The following is a 27079-nucleotide window of genomic DNA, read 5'->3' as shown; positions in this document are numbered from 1 at the left end:
CTGCATTCATCCAATAACGTAATTTATTTATCTGTAAGAAAAGATTGTGTGTAAAAATTGACTATTAATGTTATTATTATTTTGCTATTATTAATGAGAGATAATAAAAGAAAAAATGATATTAATAGATAATAATAGAAATAAAAGGAATAAAATAAAATAAATAGAAAATGTTTGTAATCTGTTAATAAAATTAATAAATTATGTAATAGATAGCAAAAAGTAAAAATATTTTTTGAACAGCTAAGTGTAATATATAGAATGTGTCATATAATAAATTCTACGTAAAATAATTTCAAAATATGATAGAACACACAGAAGAATAAGAGATTTTTCTTCGTCATTTTTTAAAATCTAAAAGTAGAAAATTTTGTTCTTAATTTTTCGAAATTTTAAATAATAAATTAATCATTTAATTTATTTTCTTATACTTTACTTCGCTAAATTATTAATTTATTATTTTTATCATCAATATACCTCTTTAATATCGTCGATCGTGATTTCCACGTCAAATTTAATTTCCATATCGTGATCGGGTAACATAGCTCGTCTAGTAAGATTATCAATCGGTCCCAAACCACATAAAGCTCCTGTATAATAAGTCCTTCGTGAATTGCGTCTCAATTCCATGCGTGGTGCAAAGATTAGCGCGAGCAATGCTGCAAGTCCGGGAATATTTGGCAGGAAAGTGGTATTTTTCAGAATTAATCTTCCACTATTTAAACTTTGATTGACGATCTGAGCGACTAAAAGACGTCCCGACGATCGGTCGTAATCGTCATCCAAAAGAACAGTATTCACAGAATTCAAATCTATAATTGCCTTTTTTAATTTTCCGACTGATGTCAATTGGATCAATTCCATTTCTAAGGGAGAGCATGGACCTTTAAGTTTTATGCTAGAGTTACAATCTTCTTCTTTAGGTGGATTAGGATACTAAAATCATATATATAGAATCACATATACATATATATATATACATACATTTTTATAAATTATAACATTAGTCATATATATTAATTTTCTTCAAGTATTATTATTATTATTATTATCACATACTATTCTCTTAATCTGTCTTTTTGTATTATTTTTATGAAAGATTATCTATGTAAAGAGTAGAGAAAAATATAAAAATTATCTGCGCTCTTTATTATTTAGTATGCAAATTAATAATTAGAAACAAATATCAAAATTTAAAATGTAAAAATTGATATTACATTATTACTAAATTTAAAAAACATCTTCATGTTAAAAAATCAATTATTTTATTTACTTTTAATAAGTAATCCTTATCATACTGTTCCTCTTCATAAAATTTTTTCTCCTCCATTGATATTGCTTTAAAGTTGCTTATATTTACTCTCATTTCATGATTATATGTCGATAAATAACTTTCTTCTTTTCTTCTAGCATATCCTTTCTCAATCATATCGTTATTAATATTAAATTCCTCTCCTTTTTTATCAACAGCAATCAATTCCATATTAACAGTATTATCAACAACTGAATAAATCTTGCCAAAAATCTTTCTGCTTTTCTTAATTTGCATTTCAAAATAATTTTTCGAAATTTTTGACCATCGACCATGAAAATTAGCTTGATATGAAGGTTGCAGAAAAGCCAAATTGCAATGGAATGCTAAAGAAGGTATTTCCAAAATTGTGATATCATTAATTTTTCTTAGATCGCTACATCGAACTCGAGAGGAACGACCGTTATCGATGAAAAAAATGTCGACTAGTTCTCGTGAGATGAAATCCTCAATTATTGCACGATGATAAATTAAAGATTCTTTTCTTTCCATAGGGGCAGCAATTATGGTTGAAATTTTTGGGGGAAAAGAAAATTCTTTTAAGGGGTGTTTATTAAGAACGTCTTCAATCATTTGTAATTTAGAATGAGTGACATTATCATCGAGAATCGCCCAGAAATATCCAGGGCTGATAATCTAAAAAAATATTGATTGACATATATCAATATAGAATGTATAATAAAATTAAATAAATAACTATCCAACAATAATTTCATCAATTAATAGACTGAATAGACAAGCAATGATTTAATAAATCTATAAATATCTTATAAATATAGTTACAAATGCCTCTATATGACAACATAAACGTGTTTGTTTTTTTAAATTCTAATCCTTATTCTTTACTCATTTATAAGATAAAGAATAACTTACAGTTTGTATAAATAGAGGTATAAAAGTGACATCAAGCTCTGGCAATTCCGGCCTAATTTTGTTAGTATCACTCTCTATCTCCCTCAAATCTTTATGATAGAAAAGAGTTCGTTCAAATTTATGAACATCATGATATTTTGCTCTTTTCTGTGCTTCTTTTATATTCAACAAGTTTATCTCGATTGGTACATCACATTGTCTCATCTTGACAGCCTAATAAACAAAAAAGTTAATAATATCGATTACATAATCATAATATTTCACAATCAATATTTTACCAATTCTTCGTATCTATATTTCTTATATTTTATATAGATGTGTGCTTATTATTATTATTTATATATATATATTTATACATAAATTATATATTATTAAATTACACACATACATACACACATGTATATAACATAATAAATTAAATAAATTAATAATTACCTGATACACAAAGTTAGATATATTGTAAAAATTGTCATTCATATGTGCTTTCTCGTGAAACTGCACATAAACACGTTTTGATTTATCAAAAAACACTGCTATTTGTTTTTCTGGAATTCCTAGATGCTTGGCAAAAATCTCCTGGAATTTTTTAGCATACAAATATCCAGGCTGTTCTATTGGCCATCCTCTTAGATAGACTGTCTTCATGGGATCTAAGCTACCCAAACTCATTATAATATTTTCTTTATGAATTTCCGAATTTTGCATACGTTTGACAAAGTAATTAGGATAGAACGCTCCTGCGAGAACGACTTTTAGTACAAAATCGCGATCTATATCTGAAAATAGTTCAAAAATAATTGAATCTGATTGTAGATATGTTATAACAATAATATAAAATAATATAAAATAATCAAAATGTAATTTAAAAAGCAATTTAAAATAAAACTTTTTTTTTTAGAAAATATGTATATAATTCAGAAATAAGAAATAAAACAAAATTACAAATAATAAAAGAATTGAAAGATAATTAACAATAATTTAAAAATTATCAAAAAAAATTACAAATCTAATAGAAAAATAATCAAAGATCAAAAATTATTAAATAATAATTAAAAATGATTAGCCAAAAATTAATTACAAATACAAAAAACAAATAATTATAAAAACAAATACAAACTCATTATAATATTTTCTTTATGAATTTCCGAATTTTGCATACGTTTGACAAAGTAATTAGGATAGAACGCTCCTGCGAGAACGACTTTTAGTACAAAATCGCGATCTACATCTGAAAATAGTTGAAAGATAATTGAATCTGATTGTAGATATGTTATAACAATAATATAAAGTAATATAAAATAATCAAAATGTAATTTAAAAAGCAATTTAAAATAAAACTTTTTTTTTTAGAAAATATGTATATAATTCAGAAATAAGAAATAAAACAAAATTACAAATAATAAAAGAATTGAAAGATAATTAACAATAATTTAAAAATTATCAAAAAAAATTACAAATCTAATAGAAAAATAATCAAAGAAGATCAAAAATTATTAAATAATAATTAAAAATGATTAGCCAAAAACTAATTACAAATACAAAAAACAAATAATTATAAAAACAAATAAATTATACCTTGCCAGACACCTTTATTAACTCCAATACTCTCCTCAATTCCTAATCTCAGCAATCTCTGAGTGATCTCGTTTACTAGAGCATCTAATTCGCGTAGAGTTTTTAATTGGACTCCATTTCTCTGGGCCCATTGTCTTTCGGCTTGATAAGTGGTTAATCGACGATTCGCTTTTTCATTTTGCCACTTTTTGTAAACATTCAAAGTTGCGATGCAATCGCTATCAGAATCGTTAGCCCATTTTCTACGAGTGGCATAAGAAGAAATATTAGGACGGCATTGCACGATGTTAAAAATATCCTTGATAGCCATACTGGTCCCCAGAATAATAGCATCTCGTAAAACTCCAAAAACGTGACCCAGCATAATTAATTTCGTAATTCGTATATCAAGCGGAAGAAACGCCATTATTCTACCGAGGTCGGTTAATTTCCCGTCAAAAGGTTGAAAGGAGTTATCCTCGTTTACTAACGCCCCGATCTCTTTTAGGATCAGGATGGTGGCTGCTAAATTAGAAAGAGAGGGTGGATCTAGAGAAAGGGAGAGAAGAGCACGTGGTTCATCAAGGTCGAGAATCTTGGCGCGAAGAACGACGTTGGCGAGTGGAGCGCGAAGCATTTCCGGAGTGCTCTCGTCGTCAAAAATGTTCTGTAAGTTTCGTAAAGAATTAATCCATATATTGTAAGGAAAAATTGAAAAATATTGTAAATTTCAATGTATAAAATATCATATATTAAACAAAAATTATTCTTTTTTAAATGCAATATTTCTATAAAATATTTCAAAGATTTAATGACCAATTTTAATCCTTTACATATTTATAGAGATTCTTCTTAAAGTATACAGATTATGAGAGTAATAAATATTATAAATAACTTATAAGAACATTACTTACGTTATAAAATGCTTTTGGCACTAATCTGTACACTCTGCCATTCATTACACGACCGGCACGACCAGCTCGTTGTGTACAATTCGCTTTACTTGCCCAACAAAGTTTTAAACTTTGGTATTGAGTATTAGGATCGACCACCAACACTTTTATAAGACAGAAGTCTATCACTATAAATTATAAGCATTTATTAAATTATTAATTTACTTATTAACTTTTCCTTATTCTACAACAATTAATTCTTATATTATTAAAAATTATATGCATGCGTGCGCGTGTGTACATATATATATATATATATGTGTGTGTGTGTGTGTGCAATTTTAAGGAAATATTAGAAAATAATAATATTATATATTTATACAATATCTCTTCTTTAATATTTCTTCACAAATACTTTTTCATGTTTTTTTAATATTTTTGATACCTTCTTTTTTCTGAATAATTATAATTGTATAATTTAAAAGACTTTTATTTACCATACTTTATATCTGGTACAGTAATACTGCTTTCAGCAATATTTGTGGAAAGTATAATGCGTCTGTAACCTTCCGGCGGTTTGTGAAAAACCTGTTGCTGTTCATCACTAGAAATCAATGAATGCAAAATTACCAGATCCCACAATTTGTTCATATGGTAAACTGACGATAGGTAGTTATACAGTTCTTCAATTTCATAAATTCCGGGTAAAAATACGAGAACAGCGTGTCTCTGAAGCGAATCCGAATCTTCTTCATTATCATTAATATCAATTTGATCCAGAGCATCGATGATAAGGGTACAAAAGTTGATCATGTTTTCAGCAATTTTTGGTTCTGTGAGAGACACCTCCGGTATCTGTAAGATATAAGCTTATTACATATTTATAATCACATACTTAACATAAAGTCTTTACACATTACCATACAAAAAATTTGTTATTGCATATTTATTATAAAATAAGATTTGCAATATTAATATGTAAAAAGACTCTTTAAATAATTTTCGTTCATATAATAGTAAAACGTAATACATAATAATTTTGATGTATATTAAATTAATAGAATTATACACAAGATGATTAAATTTCGGATAATTATTATTATCAGTTTTTTGTAATTTAACTTACCGCCCCTAGATTTTCTATTTCATCCAGATAATACGTACAAATCTTAAAATTTCTTTTTTCCGGAATCGTGACAATAGACGCCGGCACTAGCTCATTTTCTATTCTGGTAGAAAAATATTCCGCGAATCTCGTTACATCGATCGTTGCCGACATAAGAATAATTTTAACTTGTCTAGAATTTGTTCGCAATAATTTTTTAATGACTAGTAAAAGAAAATCCAAATTTTGATCGCGTTCGTGAATTTCATCCAATATAATATGTGTATATCTCAACATATGTTTATCATGAATTAAAAGATTGAGGAGGATCTCGGTAGTGCAATATGTTAAGCGGGTGTCAGATGAAGTTTCTGCACGCATACCCACTTTGTAGCCTATGAGACTACCAAGAGGCCATCCCCCTTCTTGGCTAACTCTTTTGGCAATATTTATTGCGGCAATTCGTCTTGGTTGTGTAACTAAAAAAAATATGAAAACCTATATAATATAATAAATTATTAAAAATTATAAGAGTTATAAACTATAACAGAAATTTATAAACACTTCTTTATATTAGCTTTTCAATATATTGTAAATATATTAAAATGTTACTTATATTATTTACCACTGAAGATATTTTATATGTATTTTATATATGCATGTTTAATATAAATATGTAATAAAAATTATATCTAAAAATATACCTATAATATTGCAATTAAGTTTCTTCTTAATATTAGCATCAAGAATAAATTGGGGAATCTGAGTGGTCTTTCCACAACCAGTTGGTCCTTGAATAACAACTACAGAATTCGTTTCAATTATCGATAATAATTTATTTTTCATAGAAATAATTGGCAAACTATTATATTTTGGTTGATAAGTAAAATTGCACTCTTGGTAATCTTTTGCTAGATCTTCCACATAAAGCTTTTGCAGATTGTCATCTAATGCTTCAAATTTTGCATTTAATTCAGATTTCTTTGTACCGGCATCTTTACTATTTACAAACTAAAAGTAATATAGAAATATAGAAAGTATTTTTTTTCCATAAAAATACATGTACATACACAAATAAAGACATTTTAAAACTTTTTAAAGATATTAATTTTTATATTATTATTGTATAATTGTATCTATATCATGAAATTGATTAATATTAATTATATTAAATTGCTATAAAAAATATTAAGTTTTATCAGATATGATAATGAATTGTTCTACCCTTAAATATTCCTCAGCTTCTGCTTCTGTGTAGTCCTTCACATAACATTCTTCCATCGCTTCCTCAGATTCGATAACATAACTGTGTCTTTTACTTAATGCATCCATTGTTTTACTTCATATAGCGTTTTATATGAAGTACTAATTCAGTTCCAATAAATAAAGAATAGAAAAAATATTCAGATTGTAAATTGAACTCTCTATTATTATTTATTATATTTGTAACCTGTATAAAAATGTGTACGTTTACATAAACGCAGATTATAATAAAATAGTAATTGGTTAATTATGTACTAAATTACTTGTGTAAAATCTCAACAATATCATTCAAAAACCAAAGATTGTTAATTTTATACCGATGTTTATAAACGTTCTTTCTTTCTTGATCTCAATCTTTATTTAACAGGGAAGACCCGGCAAATCTCGTATTCAATGAAATTCGCATATTTGTAATAATCCGGCGAGCTATTGGTCACATGGTCACATCGCGCTTCGTTCGGAAACATCACCCGTGTGCACACGAGCGTTGTTCTATCTTTGTTATTTACTAAAAGTTGAACAAAGATAGAACAATGCTCGGGTGCTGTTTTCGAACGTACCGTTAGTCGAAAAGATAGTAACAATATGGCGTAGCTAATCAGATTTATCTTTAATTTTGGATCGACCAATCAGATCCGTTGGCGAAAAAGTGCTTGAGGTACACTTGAGGTATACTTGTATTACAAATACTTCGAGTAATTGACCAATTATTTATTATTATTGATCAGTGCAAAGATTCCTTTGCACTAATCGATTTATTTAACGCTTCGTAACTTTCATAAGGTTTAAAAAACCTATAGCATCAAACGAAATATATCCTCCAATTTTATTTTGAGTGCAGAAAGTGTAACGTAGTGCAGATAAAAAAGAATCAAACCTACATTTATGTCTTTTCGAACGCAGTTCAATGGCAATGGCAATTGGCAATTCACAATGGCCGTTCTCACTTGATCCTAATACGGTGTGTAATTCGTTTATCAAGAAGTCTTGTGATATCTCATCGTATTTTGAACTCTTTTACTTGAACGATCCAAATTGCCGTCTGCTCGTGATTGTATCATAATCGTTATTTATCAATTTGGGCACATTGATATCCATTCCCTGTGTCGTTGCCACACTATCTCGCGAACCATCATCTTCGCGAGTACAATGGCCGATATGAAAGGAAAAAAATTGACCGAGCTACGGGTTATAGATCTTAAAACCGAGTTGGAGCGTCGTGGTCTCGACAAGTCGGGCAACAAAGCGGCGCTTCTCGAGCGGCTGTCAAAGGTATAAATAATGCATATTTTGCCTTCCGTTTTCTAAACCGATTCTTTCGAAATCTAGCATTCACCCTCCAAGGGCTTCGCGCCATATTAACCTTATTGATTTAGCAGCAGGCTTATTACAGGCCTATTTGCATCAATCGAAATAGTGGTCGCCGAATAATTGCCGGAGGTGTGATTAATTCTTGATTGAATTTATCACGCGTACAACTTTGTGCAATTTAGCTTGGTTTGCACGACGTTTTTTTATTAGCTACTTAAAGCGCTAGCATATGATGTAATAAGAAAGGCGTTTTGTCGCGCACACAATTGATTAGTATTGTAATATTTGATCGATAATTGTTCATAAATGTTGAAATGAAACATTTTTCTTATCACATCATGCGCCAATACAGTTAATCAAAAAGCATTGTGTAAATCATATAAACGTAATTTAAAAAATTTCCTTTTACTAGTAATTATCAATATTATTTAAGTGTATGCTATAAAATACTTGTTGCAGCTTATAAAGTCGGAATAGTTCAATTTAACTAAACTCAATTTAACATGCTAAGTGACGAGAAAGAGAAGCAATACCTAATTTGCTAGTATTTTAAAATATACGATAATTATTTTACTATTAGCACATTAACATGCTAATTGTTAGTAAAAAGAACATTGCATAAACTATACTATAGATACAGTTGTACATAAGTGAGGAGATATAAGATCAAAGAGATTGATTAGTCAAACTTTGGCTAAAACTAAATTTGTATATGTTTTGATTCATAATAATTATCATATATATAAATTAAAGATGAAATAATGATTATATTTAGGCTATATCAGACGATGGAGAGAATCCTGAAGAATATCTCATTGTGCCATCTGATGGGCCGTGTAAAATCATTCCAAGAAAAAATAGTGGTAAATATATTTCCATGCATCATAATTAAAATAAATAATTAATTATATTTATATTTTAAATGTAAATTATGATGTATTATATATTAAGATGAAAGATTTTATTATTAATTAAATCTGTTTATATTGTTACAGGAACTTTGAGTCAAGAAGAATCTATTGAATGCTCTGATAATCAGAAAGAAGAAAATATTGATAGACAAGAAAATATAGAGAAAATCAAAAGAGAAATAAAAGAGGAAAATATTGAAAAAGAAGCTTTCTCTATAAAAGAGGTAATTGGCACACTTATTGTATGTGTGTGTTTTATTATTGATAGCAAATATTTAAATTATTAACAGCAGAATTTTATGCTTACAACTGACAATTTACTTTATTACTGTATTATATTTTGATTTTTTCATTTAGGAATTTCAACCTGAAGTCAAGAATAACACTAATAAGGAAGAAAATATTAAACAGGAAATCAAAATTCAAGAAATCAAAGTCGAAGGTGTACAGAGTAATGACAAGAACGAATCAGAAAAAAATAATACTGCAAATCAATCTTCGAACACATCATCTGCCATTGTCGAAGCTAATGGAATTGACAACGAGGACTCCATTAACTTAACTATTGGAGAAGATGAAGAAAATCTCCTTGCTGAGGAGGTAAGTGGAAAGAAAACAATTTTTCAAAACTATGTGTAGTAATTTCTTAAAGATTTTAGAATCAAAAGTTATCTTTAAATTGTTTCTAATAAATATTTTTTTCATTACAGACAGAATCTCACGACAGGCACAAGGGTAAGTTCTTCACTATTTATTATTTCCTAACTTAGATATAAGATTCCAAGAGTATGAAGGGTAGCGATATTTGTATCTGCGGCATCCCTCAAGTAAATTAGCAAAAGTGCCAGCATCAAGAGCATGTTCAACTATGAACAGAACAGCACAACCATTTGGAACAAGGGCAGTATTGGAATCATCCACAATAACTTCCTCTTCGTCCTACGAGCTTCAGCCTTTAAGCCTCGTTCTCATCAACTTCATTTCAACATCTGGATGCAACGTAGCCAACCGTGGCATGATCATTGAAGCGCAAGCCGGCTACTGATAAGGTGTTTCGACTGGGATGAACGCATGGTGATCGATAAGGTTTCTAACCGGGATAAAGTGTATATCTCCCGGCATCTTCCCAAGCGCTGCTGTTGACAGCAGAGGAAAATATTGAAAAAGAAGCTTTCTCTATAAAAGAGGTAATTGGCACACTTATTGTATGTGTGTGTTTTATTATTGATAGCAAATATTTAAATTATTAACAGCAGAATTTTATGCTTACAACTGACAATTTACTTTATTACTGTATTATATTTTGATTTTTTCATTTAGGAATTTCAACCTGAAGTCAAGAATAACACTAATAAGGAAGAAAATATTAAACAGGAAATCAAAATTCAAGAAATCAAAGTCGAAGGTGTACAGAGTAATGACAAGAACGAATCAGAAAAAAATAATACTGCAAATCAATCTTCGAACACATCATCTGTCATTGTCGAAGCTAATGGAATTGACAACGAGGACTCCATTAACTTAACTATTGGAGAAGATGAAGAAAATCTCCTTGCTGAGGAGGTAAGTGGAAAGAAAACAATTTTTCAAAACTATGTGTAGTAATTTCTTAAAGATTTTAGAATCAAAAGTTATCTTTAAATTGTTTCTAATAAATATTTTTTTCATTACAGACAGAATCTCACGACAGGCACAAGGGTAAGTTCTTCACTATTTATTATTTCCTAACTTAGATATAAGATTCCAAGAGTATGAAGGGTAGCGATATTTGTATCTGCGGCATCCCTCAAGTAAATTAGCAAAAGTGCCAGCATCAAGAGCATGTTCAACTATGAACAGAACAGCACAACCATTTGGAACAAGGGCAGTATTGGAATCATCCACAATAACTTCCTCTTCGTCCTACGAGCTTCAGCCTTTAAGCCTCGTTCTCATCAACTTCATTTCAACATCTGGATGCAACGTAGCCAACCGTGGCATGATCATTGAAGCGCAAGCCGGCTACTGATAAGGTGTTTCGACTGGGATGAACGCATGGTGATCGATAAGGTTTCTAACCGGGATAAAGTGTATATCTCCCGGCATCTTCCCAAGCGCTGCTGTTGACAGCAAAAAAAAAAAACCATATATCCCATAGTCTTTAAGTTAGTTAACGCTAGAATTTGATATACACAATTACATTAATTATACCTACTACATAGAGCATCGCTGGATCTCTCTTATCATCAAGTCACATGGATACAGGAAGACTCAAGTGTACATCAGCGAATACATTTCCCACAGAATATAAATTAACACGACATGTTGTTTGTCATATGAGAAACCAGTATCGTGTGCCTCGACGAGTCGCGTGTAACACATTAAAACACATTTTTTGCGCGCGAGAATTAATCTATTGCAGGAATTACTTTCTCTCTTGATATAAAGCAATGCGGATTTTTGAAAGCGAAAAAACGCTCTTTGCGCCACTATTTTTTTTCGTTTTTTGTTTTTGTTTTTGTTTTTTTCTAATTCGTCGTTTAAAGCTTTTATAAATCGGAGTTTCATGTATATAAAGATACAAAGTATTCTTCTGGTAGCTTCGCACACGCGTGCTGTATACCAAAAAAACCGGCAAAACGGGTTTAGGTTCTCTGCATTGATCCTATCGAAGATCGGGGGCTTGCAATATCGTGCAAGCCTTACATCGTTGCTCGCTGTGTGAATTTCTTAGTGACTTGCCCAAAATTCCTGACTGGAAGTACAAGCCACTAAAACAGGAGAGATGTTAGGCGGGAGGGAGAAGAGTCTGGGGCTTTGCAGAAAGTGACTATGCTACCTTGGTTGTCCCTGCAGATGGTGGAGAGAAGAAGAAAATAGAAGAGAACAACAAGAAGGGAGACTCTAAAGGCGGCGGTAGAGCGGAAGCTGGTGCCGGCGGCAAGGAAGGGACGACGTCCGGTGCGAACGTTGGGACGAAGAACAAGCAGGACGGTGGAGATGGAGGAAGCAAGAGGTTGGTCTCTCATAAAGCTAAGAAGTACGGTTCGCAGTACTGTGGTACGGCAAACTGGAAATGTCTCACTCACTCACGACTCTGCTAGTGATGTTCTACTGCTGCATAACCGTATCATCGGAACGATCTCTCTAACTCTCTCTCTCTGTACCATTGGGACAAAATGTGGATTTCCAAGATGAGATCACGTCACACATGCAAGATTACCTTTATTCCCTTTTCTTAAATCGAGAATTTTGGAAGTTAATCTTCCAATCTCATGTGTTCTAGGCTGTAATTCTTAACTCTGGCAAGTATGTTAAGTAGTCGAGAACTTGGCTAGCAAACTTAAACGAGTCCCACAAATGTCGCATGTTGCATTTTTCTTCGTATATCTAGTAAAAGTGATTTATTCTACAACGTGAAAAAAAAACCGGATGAGCTCCCGTGTGCTGTGTTTCGTGCAGGACATTTGTTTCATTGAGAGACGACAATTCCATCGTGCGTCGTTGTGCACACAAAGGACATTAATATCTTATGCTAAAATTACATTTGGCAGAGCGTGCTTAAATCCTCGTACTGTCAAGAAGCGATCCTATTGTTTATTAAGGAAATACTACTACCCTAATAAAAAAAACGAAAATGAATCTGCCCGCTAAGAATCTTGAAATTTATATATAAAGTCAAATCCATAATAACTAATAAAAAAAAAGATGTTATATTTTCATATAAAATTTGTTTTGCACGTGACTTACAACTTCGTTGCAACAATAAGAGAAATCTGAAATGCCATCTCAACATCCTCTGCAATATATGTATACAATACCAAATAATTTATTTATATTTATTCAATTCTATTATTCGTCATATTAAAGACAAGAGGGAGAGAGAGAGAGAGTTCACTATTTTAAATTTATTAATTTTAATATCGGATTTGCATTTAATAATCTTTACCTAATCTTTGTGTAAAAAATTAAAAAATAATCAATAAATTCTTCGCGTAGTCACCCTTTCATCAACTTTTACAATATACTTCTTTTAAAGGGTTTAAAAGTTCTAACAATATATTTCATTCTAAATAGAATAAAATCTTTCTATCACAGAACAGCTGTAATATATGGCATATAAACATGACATTAAAACACAATTCTTTCTTATAATTTTAATTTTAAATCTTTCAAAATTAAATTGTAACGAAAGAGAATACTTAAAAACTTCTCACAAAAAAAAAAAAAAAAAAAAAAAAAAAAACGCGTAAGCGTTTTTAAAAAATTATCCCGACAAGAAGTAACCTCAGTCGGAAGAACTATGCAGCTGATTTCCCTTTTGTGGATATTTAGAGCTGATAAGTGTTGCCGCATGGATACAATTTCCTTATACACGAGTGAGGAAAATGGATGAACCGAGAATACAGACAGTGATTACATATTCAATTAATCTAAATAGAACTGATAATGATAACGATGGTGTACGAGTGAATTCTAAAGAAAAAAAAAATCTAGGTCATATCGCCTAAAAATATATAAGTTGCTAGCCAAATTTGTGTCCTTAACATAGTTACAGAGATACTTATTAAGCCTCGCAAATTGTATAGTCCTAATTAATTCGTTATTTGTAATCAAATATTATATTACAATTCTCAATTTCCTGATGCAATAATGATATTATCTCTTTCAGTGCGGAGTCTAGCAATAAAAGCCAAAAGAGAGATGAAAAGGGTAAGTTATACATGCGTTTATTTATTTTTTGAATGCATATTATTATTTTAAATCTGTAATCTTTAACAAATGTGGTAATTATGGGTCTATGGAATTCTATAAATGTGTCTTGTATAATCATACATAATATGCTTGCAGATAAAAAAATATCTCAGGTCAGTCCAACCAGCGCAAGCAGTCGCAATCTATGGGTCTCCGGCTTGTCATCCAGCACTCGCGCAACCGATCTGAAGCAGATTTTCTCCAAATATGGTAAAGTTATAGGCGCAAAAGTGGTCACTAATGCGAGAACTCCTGGGGCAAGATGTTACGGTTACGTTACTATGTCTTCAAGCGAAGATGCAGCAAAATGTATACAACATTTGCACAGAACCGAGCTTCATGGACGTGTCATATCTGTCGAAAAGGTAAGGTTTCGATATTTTCTAGTATTAAAGCCAGTATATTTATCAGTCACGAAGTTTATTTTTATTAGGTAGATAAAATCTTTATTTGTTTTTCTAAGAGTTATAAGAGAACATCTGTTTCCTCATACAAAAAATAAATACACAGAAAAAAGTAAAAACAAAAACTTCTGCTAACTTGACCTAAAACCTTACAAACTCGCTCATCGCCATGCACACGTATTTCATAAACAGAGAAAAATATAAACTTATCGCTAGTGCCTTATAAACAAGCTTATTCTTATTATAAACTGTTATCAGGCAAAGGGTGATACGCAGCAAAGTCATATACGTAAACGAGATACTATAAATGGTAAATCAGAGAAAAAAGACGAAAAAGAAAAACCAAAGGATCATGATGTAAATGAAAGAAAGGAAAAGGAAGCAAAGAAAGAGATCGAAGAGAAAGGATCAGATGCTGGTAAATATTATTTCTTTATGATAATTAAAAATAAAGCAACAAGCAAATTATATTTTTCGTAAATAATTTTTACTCCAACTTCTAATAATATTATAAATATCCGACAATTATTACATTTTTTTAGTAAAAAAATCTGATGACAAAAACGAAAATATTGAATCTAAGAAGATTGAGATGCAAGATAAGAAGGAAGATCCATCTAAAGAATCCGATTCCCGATCGACGAAATCCACGAGTAAAAAACCGGAGAGCGAGAGGGGAAGACGAGAAGAAAAACGGATTCGCACCTGGGACAGAGATCATCGAAGTCACAGTCGATCTAGAAGCCGCGAAAGACGGAGGCATGACGTTCTCACATTTGCAAAGATAAGAGTAAATATCTTTGTTGAAGATAAAACTATCATCAATAGAGCAAGAAAAAAAAGTATAAACGACAAAAAAATCTGAAATTTTTAGGAAGAACGTGAACGGCAAAGACTTCGTGAAAGAGAACGGATTCTGAGGGAGTAAGAGCGGCGATGGAGAGAAGATATGGAGCGTCAACGAGAGATAGAACGTAGGCAGCGAGAAGAAGCTGCACGCTTGGAGAGAGAACGAGAGAAATTGAGACGAGAGAGGGAGCGGATCGAACAGGAAAAGGCCGAATTGCTGCGACTCGAGCGTGAAAGGCAGAAGCTTGAAAGGGAGAAACTTGAGCGCGAAAGATTGGAACTAAAAAGGCAGCAGATGCGTTTGGAGGAGAGCAGACGCGTGCCACCGCCGCCTTCTCTAAAGAGATCATCTACTGACAGAAGAGATCCACGGGATTTGTACGTGGAACCTGACAGAAAACGAATGAGTACGGAACACAGCCGTAGACATAGTCCAGATAGAGTAGCCGACAGACGAAATGATATGTTAGATCGAGTGTCGGATAGACGATTAGATCCTTCTCCACCTTCTCGATACGAATCTAGCAGGTAACCCTTTTTCTTGCTTTCTTTATTAATTGATTATTGTTAAAAATGCATTATCGAGAGAGAAGTTTTTTTAATATGCAACGATAATGCGAATAATGAAATTTGTTTCAGATCTGCTCAAGACTTGGGATTGAAGAAGGAATTTAAGCGAAGTAGCGATTTCTCATCGAGAAGCAGCCGACCAGACAGTTTTTCCGACGTTTCTCGCGGAAGAGAGGTCATTGTACGTCGAGAAAGTTTGTCCACTACATCCTCATCCATAGATCCTCGACAAGTCAAGGAAAGGTACATGTCATATTATTATATAAAATGATTGCGATTGAACCTCTTACCAGTTTAATCGAATTCTTTGTTTTGGACTTCATAGATACGATCGTCCAAGTACTACGTCCTATACTCGCGAACGCGAAGTACGACGATCCGAGCCTGAAACGCATCGAACCTCCAGGGACAGTCATACGCGATACAGTGATAGTTTCAAACCGCCGGGATCTAATACTCCACGTAAGTATGATAAATTGCATACGTACGAAAGGTGGTGAACATGCGATATATGGAATTTTTTCATAAGACTCTTAGTTTTATAATTGCATCTTGTCACGAAACTTTTTATTTTCATAATAATATCTTTATCACACTGAACTATTTCTAGGTCATTTGTTTTTAAATTATTTAGATTAAAGAGATTTTTTATAGATTTTTTTAAGCTTTTTTTTTTTGTACACAGGATATTAAGCAACATCTCTTAAGAAAGAATATAATAGAAAATATTTTCATGAAATATCTTTAGCAAACGAGAGATACACATGACTCGATGCTGTAACATAAGCTCAAATTTATTTTTATATATATCTATTTCTATATTCTCGATTTGAAATTCTTGAATAGTACATAATTATAATAATATGCAAGTAAAATTATATGGTGCTAGATCACATTCTAATTTATAGAACAATGAGCATAATGCGTAATAATTTTGAAAAATTAACAAAGTTTTAAAACTCTACAAACACTAAAGTGTCTAATTTTATATTGAACTTGATAAGAAAAGTTGATATATGATAAAATGAGATAAATGTACAACAGTAAAAAAATTTTTTTTACTATTTGTGTCTTTTGCATGTAGCAAACAATCTTGAGAGCATTTTTATTATAAAACAGTAATATCTCTTATGAGATATATAAAAAATATATAAAAATATCTCGTGTGTAAAAAAATGGAAAAGATATATGTATAGATTGTAGTTGCAAGTGCCAAATGTGCGCGCGAATGTTTTTTGTAGAAAAATTTATTATCTCATTTTAAATCCAATTTGTATTCTCTTTGCTTCGTAATAAAAATTTATACAATTTCTCAATTTTGGTTGACTTTATTGTAGTTAGTTGAACCTGCAATCAGAGTCTTATGATTTAATAAAGAAGGTGTGTGTGTGTGTGAAAAACTATCGTACAAAAATCTTTTTAGTCTTATAAATGTTATACGATACATGACTTGAACATTAATGTCAGATGTGTTTTTGATATCAGTATAACATAGTTTTTATTATAAAGCATACTAAATAATTGAAAAAGCATTCAATATAACGATGAAGTCACATTTGCAAAAGAAACTAAGTTTTACGATCCTTAATCTTTCTTAATAAAAATTTTTATGATTTTTTACATATTTTGTAAAGGAGAAAAAATATATATATTATAGTTACGATAAATTAATAATAATGTATGTGTGTGTCTTCATTCATCTTCGTATATATGCTATTGTTATCTCTCGCAGGTGAAAGTCGTTACGTAGAAAGCAATCGTACACCGAGTGGATGGCATTCGGGACCTACATCCTCAAAGTCATTTAACTCCGTGACGAGTAGCGGATCTCGCGATCCCCGTGGCGAGCCTTCTAGTTGGAGTTCTAGGTCGTCCGACAGTGTCAATAGGTATTTTATTCTTAAACATATAATTTTCAACATCGCGGGCGTAATTTTCTTTATCCAATACGATCCCTCAATAAGCAGCGAAATATAATAGAAAAATAATTAGCATGATAACTAAAATACGGACACGCGACGCACTTGTTGCAGATGGAGCAACTCGAGTAGCATGGGAAATACATTGCGACATCCGATTCCACCGACGTATCAAAGCGGACCGATGCAATCTATGGGACTGACCGCACCAGGAACGGCGCCATCGTACGAACGGTTTGACGCGTATAAATCGTCCATGCCTATGAGAAAATATTGATTATCCAGCCGTGCGAACTTTCGCGTATATCTCATTCGAGTAATATCAGAACGCTTGCGAGAGATTCGTAGGAACGTTCTTTGACAAGTGTAGATTACACTTTTAACATGCACGTTCAATGTGCGGATATTTAATTGCGTTCATTAAGTTACAATAGAATGCAAATTATTACTGTTGTGCGAGTCCTTTGCAGTCTGGAAAATATAAGATTTTTTCAATTATTGAAAGATTTTCCGCACAAATGTCGCGCCGATATTTATAAAATCGTGCTTGGTTCATATATAATAATTATATATACATTCTATCGATATCGATATTTTTTATCGTAATCCGCAAAATGTTTGAAAATTTCTACAAAGTCCACATTTCATGCATAATAATATCGAAGAAAAGCACTTATCTCATAATTTGCAATTATATTTCGCGCGCGCTTCTTTTCTTCTATGTGTCCACTCAACGTACAACACAAAACGTTTCTAACCATTTCTAATGTATCTAACGGACTTTTGTACATGTGTTAATAGATTCTATTGTGTGTATTCACAAAGCGAAATGCGATTTATTTTCTTTTATTAGTTTGTAAATGGCTATTTGGTTTATGGACATTGATCACCTTGGTCAGCTGTTCTCGCTTGAAGAACAGCTCGCGATTATAATGAGAGATACGTTAAGGTTATATATAAGTGCATCTGTTTATCTTAAACTAGTTTGTCCTAATAGAGAATATAAATTGAATGAGTAATATACCAGAAGAGCGATCTATCGCATAACTGTATTCTTAAGAAAAACGCGTACTCTCTCTTTTTCAAAATATATTGGTGATCTGTATATTTTAAATCCCATCACAGAGGATAAATTATATATGTTAAATAATGCGGTATATATAGCGACGCTTACTTTATACAACAGAACACACGAACTCGATGTAGCAGAAACTATCACGACGTAAATAAATTTAGATAATACTACGACTCGCATACGCTCGGTTCACTTTTTCTCTCTTTCAGCCTAAAAAGAAAAAAAAAGAGACTTTGACATCCCGAAGATTCACCGGAAATCCTTACGACAATTGTTTATCTCTGCAGCGGGATCGAAGAAATAACAGCGATTACATCCGGTGCACACACCTGTTGAAGACTCGCCGACTTCGAGACATTCCTACGTGACGAATCGTTATCGAAAGACGGAGCGACAAGTAGTAGAGGGAGCACCACTTTCCCTTGAAGACCTGGGAAGACGGCGCCTCGGAGAAAGAAGGAGAAAGAACGAGAGAGAGTGAGCGCGCGAGCAAGCCGATCGGTCGCGGTCCACCGTCGAGAGTAAAGTGTGTCGAGGTCTTTTCACGGACAGTTCGTCGTGACCGTAGGTCTGTTCCGTGCAACCGCGATTGCACGCTTCCTTCTTTCTATTCTACGATCATTTCTCTTTTTTATTTCTTTCTTTCTTCTCTTACCGCGCCGGTGTTGTATTCTCTTCCGTCTCCCCGCCGATTGTCACTCTCATTCTTTCTCTCTCTTTGTTTCTTCCGCCACTCTCGACGTACCATGCATAACTTGCCGGTGCTCTCGCGCTGATCACGCAAAACGACATTCTTAGTTAAAATAGTTCAGCGTCGCGTCTCTCGTACCCCGGGTATTGTACAGGCGCGTTGCACAAACACTGGGATGTCCGCGGGATAACAAGTTTTCCTCTTTTTCTAACGGAGATGTCATCGCCAGTGGTCCTGAGTAAGTGAAATCCTCTTTTGCATCTGCAAATGTGCCAAGAGTATTGGAATTATACATGGAGGGATGTGGTAATGTTTTGATATTGATGACACGTGCTTGTGTGTGTGTGTGTGTGTGTGTGATGACCATCCAGTTGTTCTGGTCAGTGAATTAGTAATTGGCAATAGGATGTCACCCGCAACAATGACAGCGGATTATTGATATGCCCGAGCATGACTAGTAGCTCGGATTAGTTTTCAAAAGTGAAAACTGTGTTGGAACTGGTATGTTAGTGCGCCGGCGAAGGCTGTGGGGTAAGAAAGCGATCCACATTTGCATGCTTTTTCAGTAATACGCATCTTTAGGATCGCTTTCTCTAAACATTTTAAATCTAAATTCCTTATTTTTTGGTCTAAGAATCTAAATGGAAATTCACTTGAATCTGGAAAAGTATGTGTAATATAATGTATCAAAAATGCTAATATAAGATTATAAAAAATATAATTAAAAATAAAGATAAAACTCTCTTGACACGTAAAAACAACTTAAATAACGAAAAGAGAGAAAAGAATAATTTTTAAAATATTTGAAAATATTTTTTAAAACTCAACATTCTCTCTTAGAATTTCTTTTATATATTAACGTTGCATGTGATGTGGGTTTATTTTAACTTGTTGTGAGCGCATTTAGCTTGAAGATGACCTCAATTATACGTTTATAAATTCCTTATGCAGATTCCCACTTTCTCATATTAGTTTACTATCGCAAACTGTCTAATGATACGGAATTTTGATATTCTACTGATAAAACGAAACTTTACTTTTCATTATGATATACAAACTTATAAAATCGCAATCGCGACGATCGTGCATTAATAGCGTCCAAGCATCGTGACTCGCCATATATCTCGCGAATTAATATCGTTTAAAGAACAACTATCGCTTTTACCAAATTACTATCAAATTTCAGTACGTAGCATTTAAAGATAATTTTTTTTTTTGATCTATTAATTATGATATTGCATGTACTTTTTACATGACTTCTCATTAATTTGTGATATAGTTCATATTTAAGGCAGTGTAACGAATCGCGCACAAAAGATTTCACGAAATCTCTGTGCATTGTTTTAATTATAAATTGATTAATCCTAATCTTGCTTTCTTCTCTTTTTCTCTCTCTCTCTCTCTCTGAGAAAAAGAAAGAGCAATACAAATCTGTGTTAAAGTTCTTATAAAATTTACAGAAATAAAAATTCCATTAAAATAAATAATATACATTATGATTTAAAATGAAGAGCTATTATATGTAAGAAAATTTAATTCTTTTTTCGCTTATATACGTGTGTGTATGTATATATATCTTCATACATAATGGAACTTTTTTTAGAATGAAAAATCCGCATGTTTGTTTCTGGAAGTAGATTGCCTGAATTCAAATGTAAAATGTTGTATTAAATTCTCGAGAGGCTTTATTTGGAGATTAAGCGCTATAAAACGGTGAATATATATTCGAATATGTTCTCCTTTTTTTATTCTCCACCGATGTGTAGTGTCGCGAATAAAGTTGCGGATAGTACAGGTATCATGCACGCACGGCGTCCAGTATATGTATCTGGGTTACTGCGTGGGTATATACTATGTATTCACATATATACATATATACATTCACACACACACACACATATATATATACGCATTGTGTGACACAAAGAGATTCAAACTTAGAAAAGATACGCACCTTTCCTCGTCACAAAATCTTAAATGAAACGTGTCTAGAAGCGATAGAATAACATCTTCATACAATAATAATGTATGGAATGCCGTGAATCTATTTATAAAACGTTTCCATAGAATCCTTAGGTTTTTTTTTCAGATAAAGATTTTATTTCTTAGCAAAAATGTCAAGGAATATAATTATTTATAATATGCCTTATGAATTTTTAATGTTATAGTTTGATTTTTGAAAATCAAACTTCTCTTTAAATTAAAATTTCTAAAGCCTCTTAAAATTAAATATAATTTTATCATTTGCCAGGACCGTTTTATATGTCACTGTCTTTATCAACGTTTTATATTTCACATTTCATTAATAACAAAAAATAAACAATTTTATAAAACAAAATTAATTAAAAATAATATTGTTTACTCATAATAGCGATATAATTATAATATATAACTGTGATAATCGGTCACGAGAGACAATGCAATTGCAAGTTTAACGTTATTCAACCCGCATGATCTGCAAGAGTTATTCGGATAATCCCAATACACACGTGTTATCGAGGGGTCCTTGTAACGCTTGAAGCTGGGTTTCCCCCTATCATCGCGTAACATAAATTATCCCAGGAACATGCTCTTACTATCCCCGTTCCTTCGAAGGATAAATCGTCTTTGTCACTCCTCGACGTATCACGACGACGTGAATCAGTGAACGAAAGAAGAAAGGCACACTTTCACGCCGGGCAACTTTCACCGTCGATGAGAAGAGTCCAACGCGCGTTCGTAACCGAAGGATCTTACTTCCACGCGATCGGGACACGTAATTTTCTAATTATACATTTTCGATCCTCCGATCCCGGACCTTGAGGGTCGAGGAAATGTATGTATGTGTGCATATGATGTTTAAAGAACGATTTATGCGATCTGTATATTAAAAAAAAACAATTCCCTCATTTACAACTGGGTCACGCGCGATTATTACTTCCAAACTGACTGTATCTCTTTTTTAGAAATCTCTAATATAATCAGCCATTATCTCGTTTTTCTTTTTCTTCAGCAAAGACGGAGGAGGAAATCTGACTTTTATTTCCGGAATTAATTAAAAGCAAGTCAAAATTTTCACTACATTTGCGTTATACATCGATAAATCAATGAATCGAGTTTCAAAAACCGGAATTAGATCCTCTTATCGAGGAATTATTCGATGACAATGATTTCAGACTCGAGACGTTCTCCAAGGCGAATTAGTATCTTTTTTTTCGCGGTTCCGGGAGATTTGACGATATGCTCGACTTAATTTTACTTAATTAATGAGAGAACGATCGATGTAAAACAAGGTCGAAATGAAACGCGTTGTGAATTGACACTCGTTCTAATAAGATAAGTCTCTAATCAAAAGATCTTGATACAAAATTGCGGTATTAATTAGAAACATCTACGAAGATCGATATTCTCACTCGGTGAAATTTTCTCCCATCCGCATCGATCATATACTTTTAATCGCGCATTTAATGAGTCTTTTCTGCCTCTTGTAATAAGCGCGGCCACATTTACAGTCAAATATTGCGCATTTTTATAAATATTTCTCTTCATTTTAGAAAGTTCTTGTCTTGGATCTGCGTGTATGTCCAGATTCCTTTCTCGTGTTTATCCCGAATATCCTGTTTGAAATTTCGACAAATTCTGAGAAAATCCGAAAGTCGGATGTGGCTGTGCGTTTTCATATTGCATAATGCGAGACGTGCCCGTTTATTATGGACGACACGTGTTAAAAGGCAACGGTATTTCCGATGACAGATGATTGCGAATGACTTCGTAATTCTCATGAATAAACATGGAGATCATTTTTGCGCGTCCGCAGCATCGGGGTCTAAATTTGTATATCATTTCTTAGCTTGTATATCAATTTCACACAAACCCGATAGAAACATGAAAAAAAGAAAAAAATATTAATAACTTAATTATTGAAAATTAGAGTTACTTATATCTAAACTTTTCTTATATTAAACTAAATTCTTTAAACGATTGAACTAAGATTAATGATAATAATAAATAAATCAAACAATAAATTATCCAAATTAATACAAATAAAAGATGAATAATCGATTTATGTGAAAACTTAAAGCTAGTAATACGCAAAATAATTTCGCGAGTTGTACGCATCCGTTTTATTGATGCTAAACGCATTGTATAACGGAATAATATATTTGTGTGAGATTATGTAGGATTATAATTCACATGTTTTAATAACATATTCGTGTTTCAGGCCTGTGCATAATATGGAGTCTATTTGTTGGCTCCATTTCGTACACCGAAGAAGTCGTACATTATCACTCTTACCGTAAGTAATCTTCATCTTGACAAAAGCACGCTTAGCGTAAAAAACATCGTTCGCAATATACGATCGTCTCGACGGATCTTCTTCATCATCATCGGCTATTTAAATCCATCTAGGATGTCTCGAGACTTCTGTGAATGAAAGCGGAGCACGAATGAGGTTGTGATTTATCGGAATAATCGTGATTATATCACGCTAAGTGATACACTCGTGATTCTACGATGAATACGATTATGTAATCTTACGTTTTGCACATAAATACCGCTTGTGTGCGATAATGACGATTGAAGAATCAAGAATTTAATAAAGCGCTTTCGTTTCGCGCTCTTATCCTGTTTATTTTTATTTCTATATTACATTTATTATTATAATGATTCTACTCGCTTCTGATTCATATGAGGTAATGTCGCAATGCAGCGCACGGATACAGCAACTCGTATGTCTCGCCGACGAGAGGATGGCCACACTCTTGGGACCGAGTCGGACCGAGCAGATCAGACAGACCCATATATCGCAGGGACACCTACACGCAGCTGGTAAAGATCGAGCAAGAACAGAGCGATCCTTTGATGACCATCAGCGAGACTCTGGGCGCTTTAAACACCGTGGGCAACTATATCGTCAATATGACGAGGGGCGTCGAGATCTCGAATTATCCATCGAAGGAACTGCCCTCGGCATTGTACACCATCTCCAAAAACATTTTGGGTAAAATAAGAAAAAAATCAATATGCTAAATTATATAGAATATACTATACGCGTTAATTATTTTCAATATTAATTCTTCAATATACAAAATATTGAAAAGTTAATATAGAAAATAAATAACGCGCGAATGGCGGACGATTAATTACTAATTAATATTATATATAAATATATATATATATATATATATATATATATATATATATATATATATATATATATATATATATATATATATATATATATATATATATATATATATATATATATATATATATATATATATATATATATATATATATATATATATATATATATATATATATATATATATATATTTATATATATATATAAATTATAAAATCTTGAAGCTTACTCTTTTTTCCAGGCCGCAATGTGACAGATAGCATCGCACCTTTGGTGCGTGGCGTCGCATTACCACTAAGACAACCAATTGCGTCTTCCACACATGAGCCGCCGGCCCAAGAGCAGCAACAGCAACAGCAGCAGCAGCAGCAAACTGCGGAGAAACTGTCGAATAGAGACAAGGAATCCACTCCATCTGCATGCACGACGGCCGAGGGTGGACCGGGAAAGTGCCAGGATCTCAGCAATTGTCCGCAATTGTTACTCGATCTCACTAAGCTGAGGCAGTCGTTGTGCTTTAAGAGTCTGTTCGTGCCAGGGGTTTGCTGTCCGTTGGATAAAGCCGATAATCCTTCTGTTCCCATGTAAATAGAAATTCATGTCATTTCCTGTGAATGATCATTTATCTGACACATATATTATAAGAAAATTTTTCAAAACATTAAAATATCTCATTTATTGTCTCGGAAAGATAAACTTAAGCAAATTAATGTTGCAGCAACATTGGTGGAGATACCGGAATTGACAGCGGTGGACATTCCCCGCGACCGCCGATTCGACCTACGAAACCCCTCACACCACGCCCGATACCGTTGTATCCGGTAACGTCCTCGACTATAAAACCTACGACGCATATCGTTCCATCACCTGACTTATTTGGCAATAATACGAATGGTTTCGAAACGATCGGGACGATCGACAACAATTTTATTCAAGACGATGATGGTATTTCAGCATTTTCTTGTAACGTATTATGAAAAATAGTTACACTCTAGTGAAAGAAAATTTTGTCGAATGATTTTCTTCACGATATCATCATTCGCATCCTTTGCCAATAAATAGTTAGAGTTTGAAAAAAAATTATGTCAGGAAGAGTACAAAAAATTGTCATCTGTTTAGAATGTGGAGTGAGAAATTCAGGCAAATACCGTGTCGTTGGAGGCGAGGAAGCGTTGCCTGGTCGTTGGCCCTGGATGGCAGCGATCTTTCTTCACGGTTCCCGACGAACAGAATTCTGGTGTGGAGGGTCTCTGGTAGGACCGCACCACATCCTTACTGCTGCTCATTGCACGCGAGATCAGCGACAGCGGCCGTAAGGAACGCTCCAACAACATGTTAATCCACGAACTTTAATCAGAAAGATAAAAATTAAAAATATATGTACACTCTCGGATTTTTATTCTATTTTACCGAATGATTACAAAAGTTCTTGAAAAATATTTCTCTCACGGAGTTTTTTTTACAATATATATATATAAAATCTAATATTTCTAATATATTTTTTAACGTTACAGTTTTGCCGCTCGCCAGTTCACTGTGCGTCTCGGCGACATCGATCTTGAAAGAGATGACGAACCCTCATCGCCAGAGACCTATGCGGTAAAGGAGATTCACGCGCATCCGAAGTTCTCGCGCGTTGGATTTTACAATGACATCGCCGTCCTCGAGCTCACTAGGCCCGTAAGAAGGTCACCGTACATAATACCCATTTGCTTGCCGCAGGCGCGATTTCGCGGAGAACCGTTCGCCGGCGCCAGACCGACGGTGGTTGGTTGGGGCACCACTTATTATGGTAATTAATATCTCTCTCTTTGTGATTATATATCCGACATAGCGTAATCTAAATTCTTATCTCATGCTAATCGAGGTCAAAGCATTGAGAATTCATTTTCAAAATATCAAAAATTTAGATAAGAATTAAAATAAAAGAAAAATGGAAGATTTATAATATGCGTTTTAAAACACGAAATAGAAATTGATTTTTTCTTTCATTTCCTAGAATGACACTCTCTAAAATTAAATAAAAATAGATAAAATTGTTAAAGAAATATACATTCTGTGAAAAGTTATAAGTTTCTAAATCTGAAGTATGACAAATTTCTCGTTTTCCTTCTTTTTTTTTGTACATATTCTTAGTCGTGATAAATATCTTAACGAGAATGGTGTAACAGGCGGGAAGGAAAGCACCGTTCAACGACAGGCGGTCCTGCCGGTGTGGAGGAACGAGGACTGCAATGCGGCTTACTTTCAACCGATCACCAGTAATTTTTTATGCGCCGGTTATAGCCAAGGCGGCAAGGACGCATGTCAAGGTGACTCGGGTGGACCGCTGATGCTACGAGTCGAGGGTCGATGGACACAGATTGGCATAGTTTCTTTCGGCAATAAGTGCGGCGAACCCGGTTATCCTGGCGTATACACACGTGTCTCCGAGTACACCGATTGGGTTAAAAATAATATGAAGTAAAACACACGCGTGAAGTCATGTAG

General features: G+C 33.0%; 3 protein-coding genes across 3 annotated transcripts in view; 2 read left to right on the top strand and 1 right to left on the bottom strand.

Moving 5' to 3' along the window:
- The window catches only part of LOC115245148 (probable ATP-dependent RNA helicase spindle-E), an 8609-nt gene extending 1216 nt beyond the window's left edge, over positions 1 to 7393 (bottom strand). The window contains 12 exon segments of the mRNA XM_029823278.1: positions 1 to 3; positions 5 to 31; positions 478 to 936; positions 1274 to 1948; positions 2186 to 2398; positions 2621 to 2961; positions 3761 to 4406; positions 4654 to 4820; positions 5130 to 5487; positions 5759 to 6216; positions 6442 to 6748; positions 6962 to 7393. The exon segment at positions 1 to 3 is cut by the window's left edge and continues 323 nt beyond it. Of these exon segments, the coding sequence (XP_029679138.1) occupies positions 1 to 3; positions 5 to 31; positions 478 to 936; positions 1274 to 1948; positions 2186 to 2398; positions 2621 to 2961; positions 3761 to 4406; positions 4654 to 4820; positions 5130 to 5487; positions 5759 to 6216; positions 6442 to 6748; positions 6962 to 7069 (3762 nt within the window). The 5' untranslated portion in view covers positions 7070 to 7393.
- Positions 7394 to 7893: 500 nt separating this feature from the next.
- LOC115245126 (scaffold attachment factor B2-like) lies at positions 7894 to 18943 on the top strand. Its single transcript, XM_029823249.1, is given in 15 exon segments — positions 7894 to 8272; positions 9087 to 9174; positions 9307 to 9446; positions 9580 to 9822; positions 9933 to 9957; positions 12058 to 12217; positions 13874 to 13914; positions 14053 to 14321; positions 14619 to 14778; positions 14903 to 15150; positions 15235 to 15737; positions 15849 to 16022; positions 16105 to 16241; positions 17512 to 17668; positions 17813 to 18943. Coding segments are annotated over 15 exon segments (2631 nt in total). The 5' UTR covers positions 7894 to 8149; the 3' UTR covers positions 17976 to 18943.
- A 133-nt stretch (positions 18944 to 19076) lies between these two features.
- LOC115245127 (proclotting enzyme-like) lies at positions 19077 to 27062 on the top strand. Its single transcript, XM_029823251.1, has 8 exons — positions 19077 to 19702; positions 23666 to 23740; positions 24155 to 24445; positions 24831 to 25173; positions 25308 to 25534; positions 25709 to 25901; positions 26104 to 26381; positions 26761 to 27062. The coding sequence occupies exons 1-8, from the start codon at positions 19681 to 19683 to the stop codon at positions 27054 to 27056; spliced, it is 1725 nt and encodes a 574-aa protein (XP_029679111.1). The 5' UTR covers positions 19077 to 19680; the 3' UTR covers positions 27057 to 27062.
- The last annotated feature ends 17 nt before the right edge of the window (positions 27063 to 27079 follow it).

The sequence above is a fragment of the Formica exsecta genome, unplaced genomic scaffold, assembly GCF_003651465.1.
Source record: "Formica exsecta isolate Colony F162 unplaced genomic scaffold, ASM365146v1 scaffold915, whole genome shotgun sequence".
Taxonomy (NCBI): domain Eukaryota; kingdom Metazoa; phylum Arthropoda; class Insecta; order Hymenoptera; family Formicidae; genus Formica; species Formica exsecta.
Note: the sequence above shows the minus strand (reverse complement) of the source record. Positions and strands in the feature narration are given on the sequence as shown.

What these genes read in the sequence shown, in the direction of transcription:
- LOC115245127 (XM_029823251.1), top strand. Translation starts at nt 19,681, where the DNA reads ATGTCATCGCCAGTGGTCCTGA. An exon ending in CATCTCCAAAAACATTTTGG is followed by an intron (nt 24,446 to 24,830) that starts GTAAAATAAGAA and finishes TCTTTTTTCCAG; the next exon opens with GCCGCAATGTGACAGATAGC. An exon ending in CGAGATCAGCGACAGCGGCC is followed by an intron (nt 25,902 to 26,103) that starts GTAAGGAACGCT and finishes TTAACGTTACAG; the next exon opens with TTTTGCCGCTCGCCAGTTCA.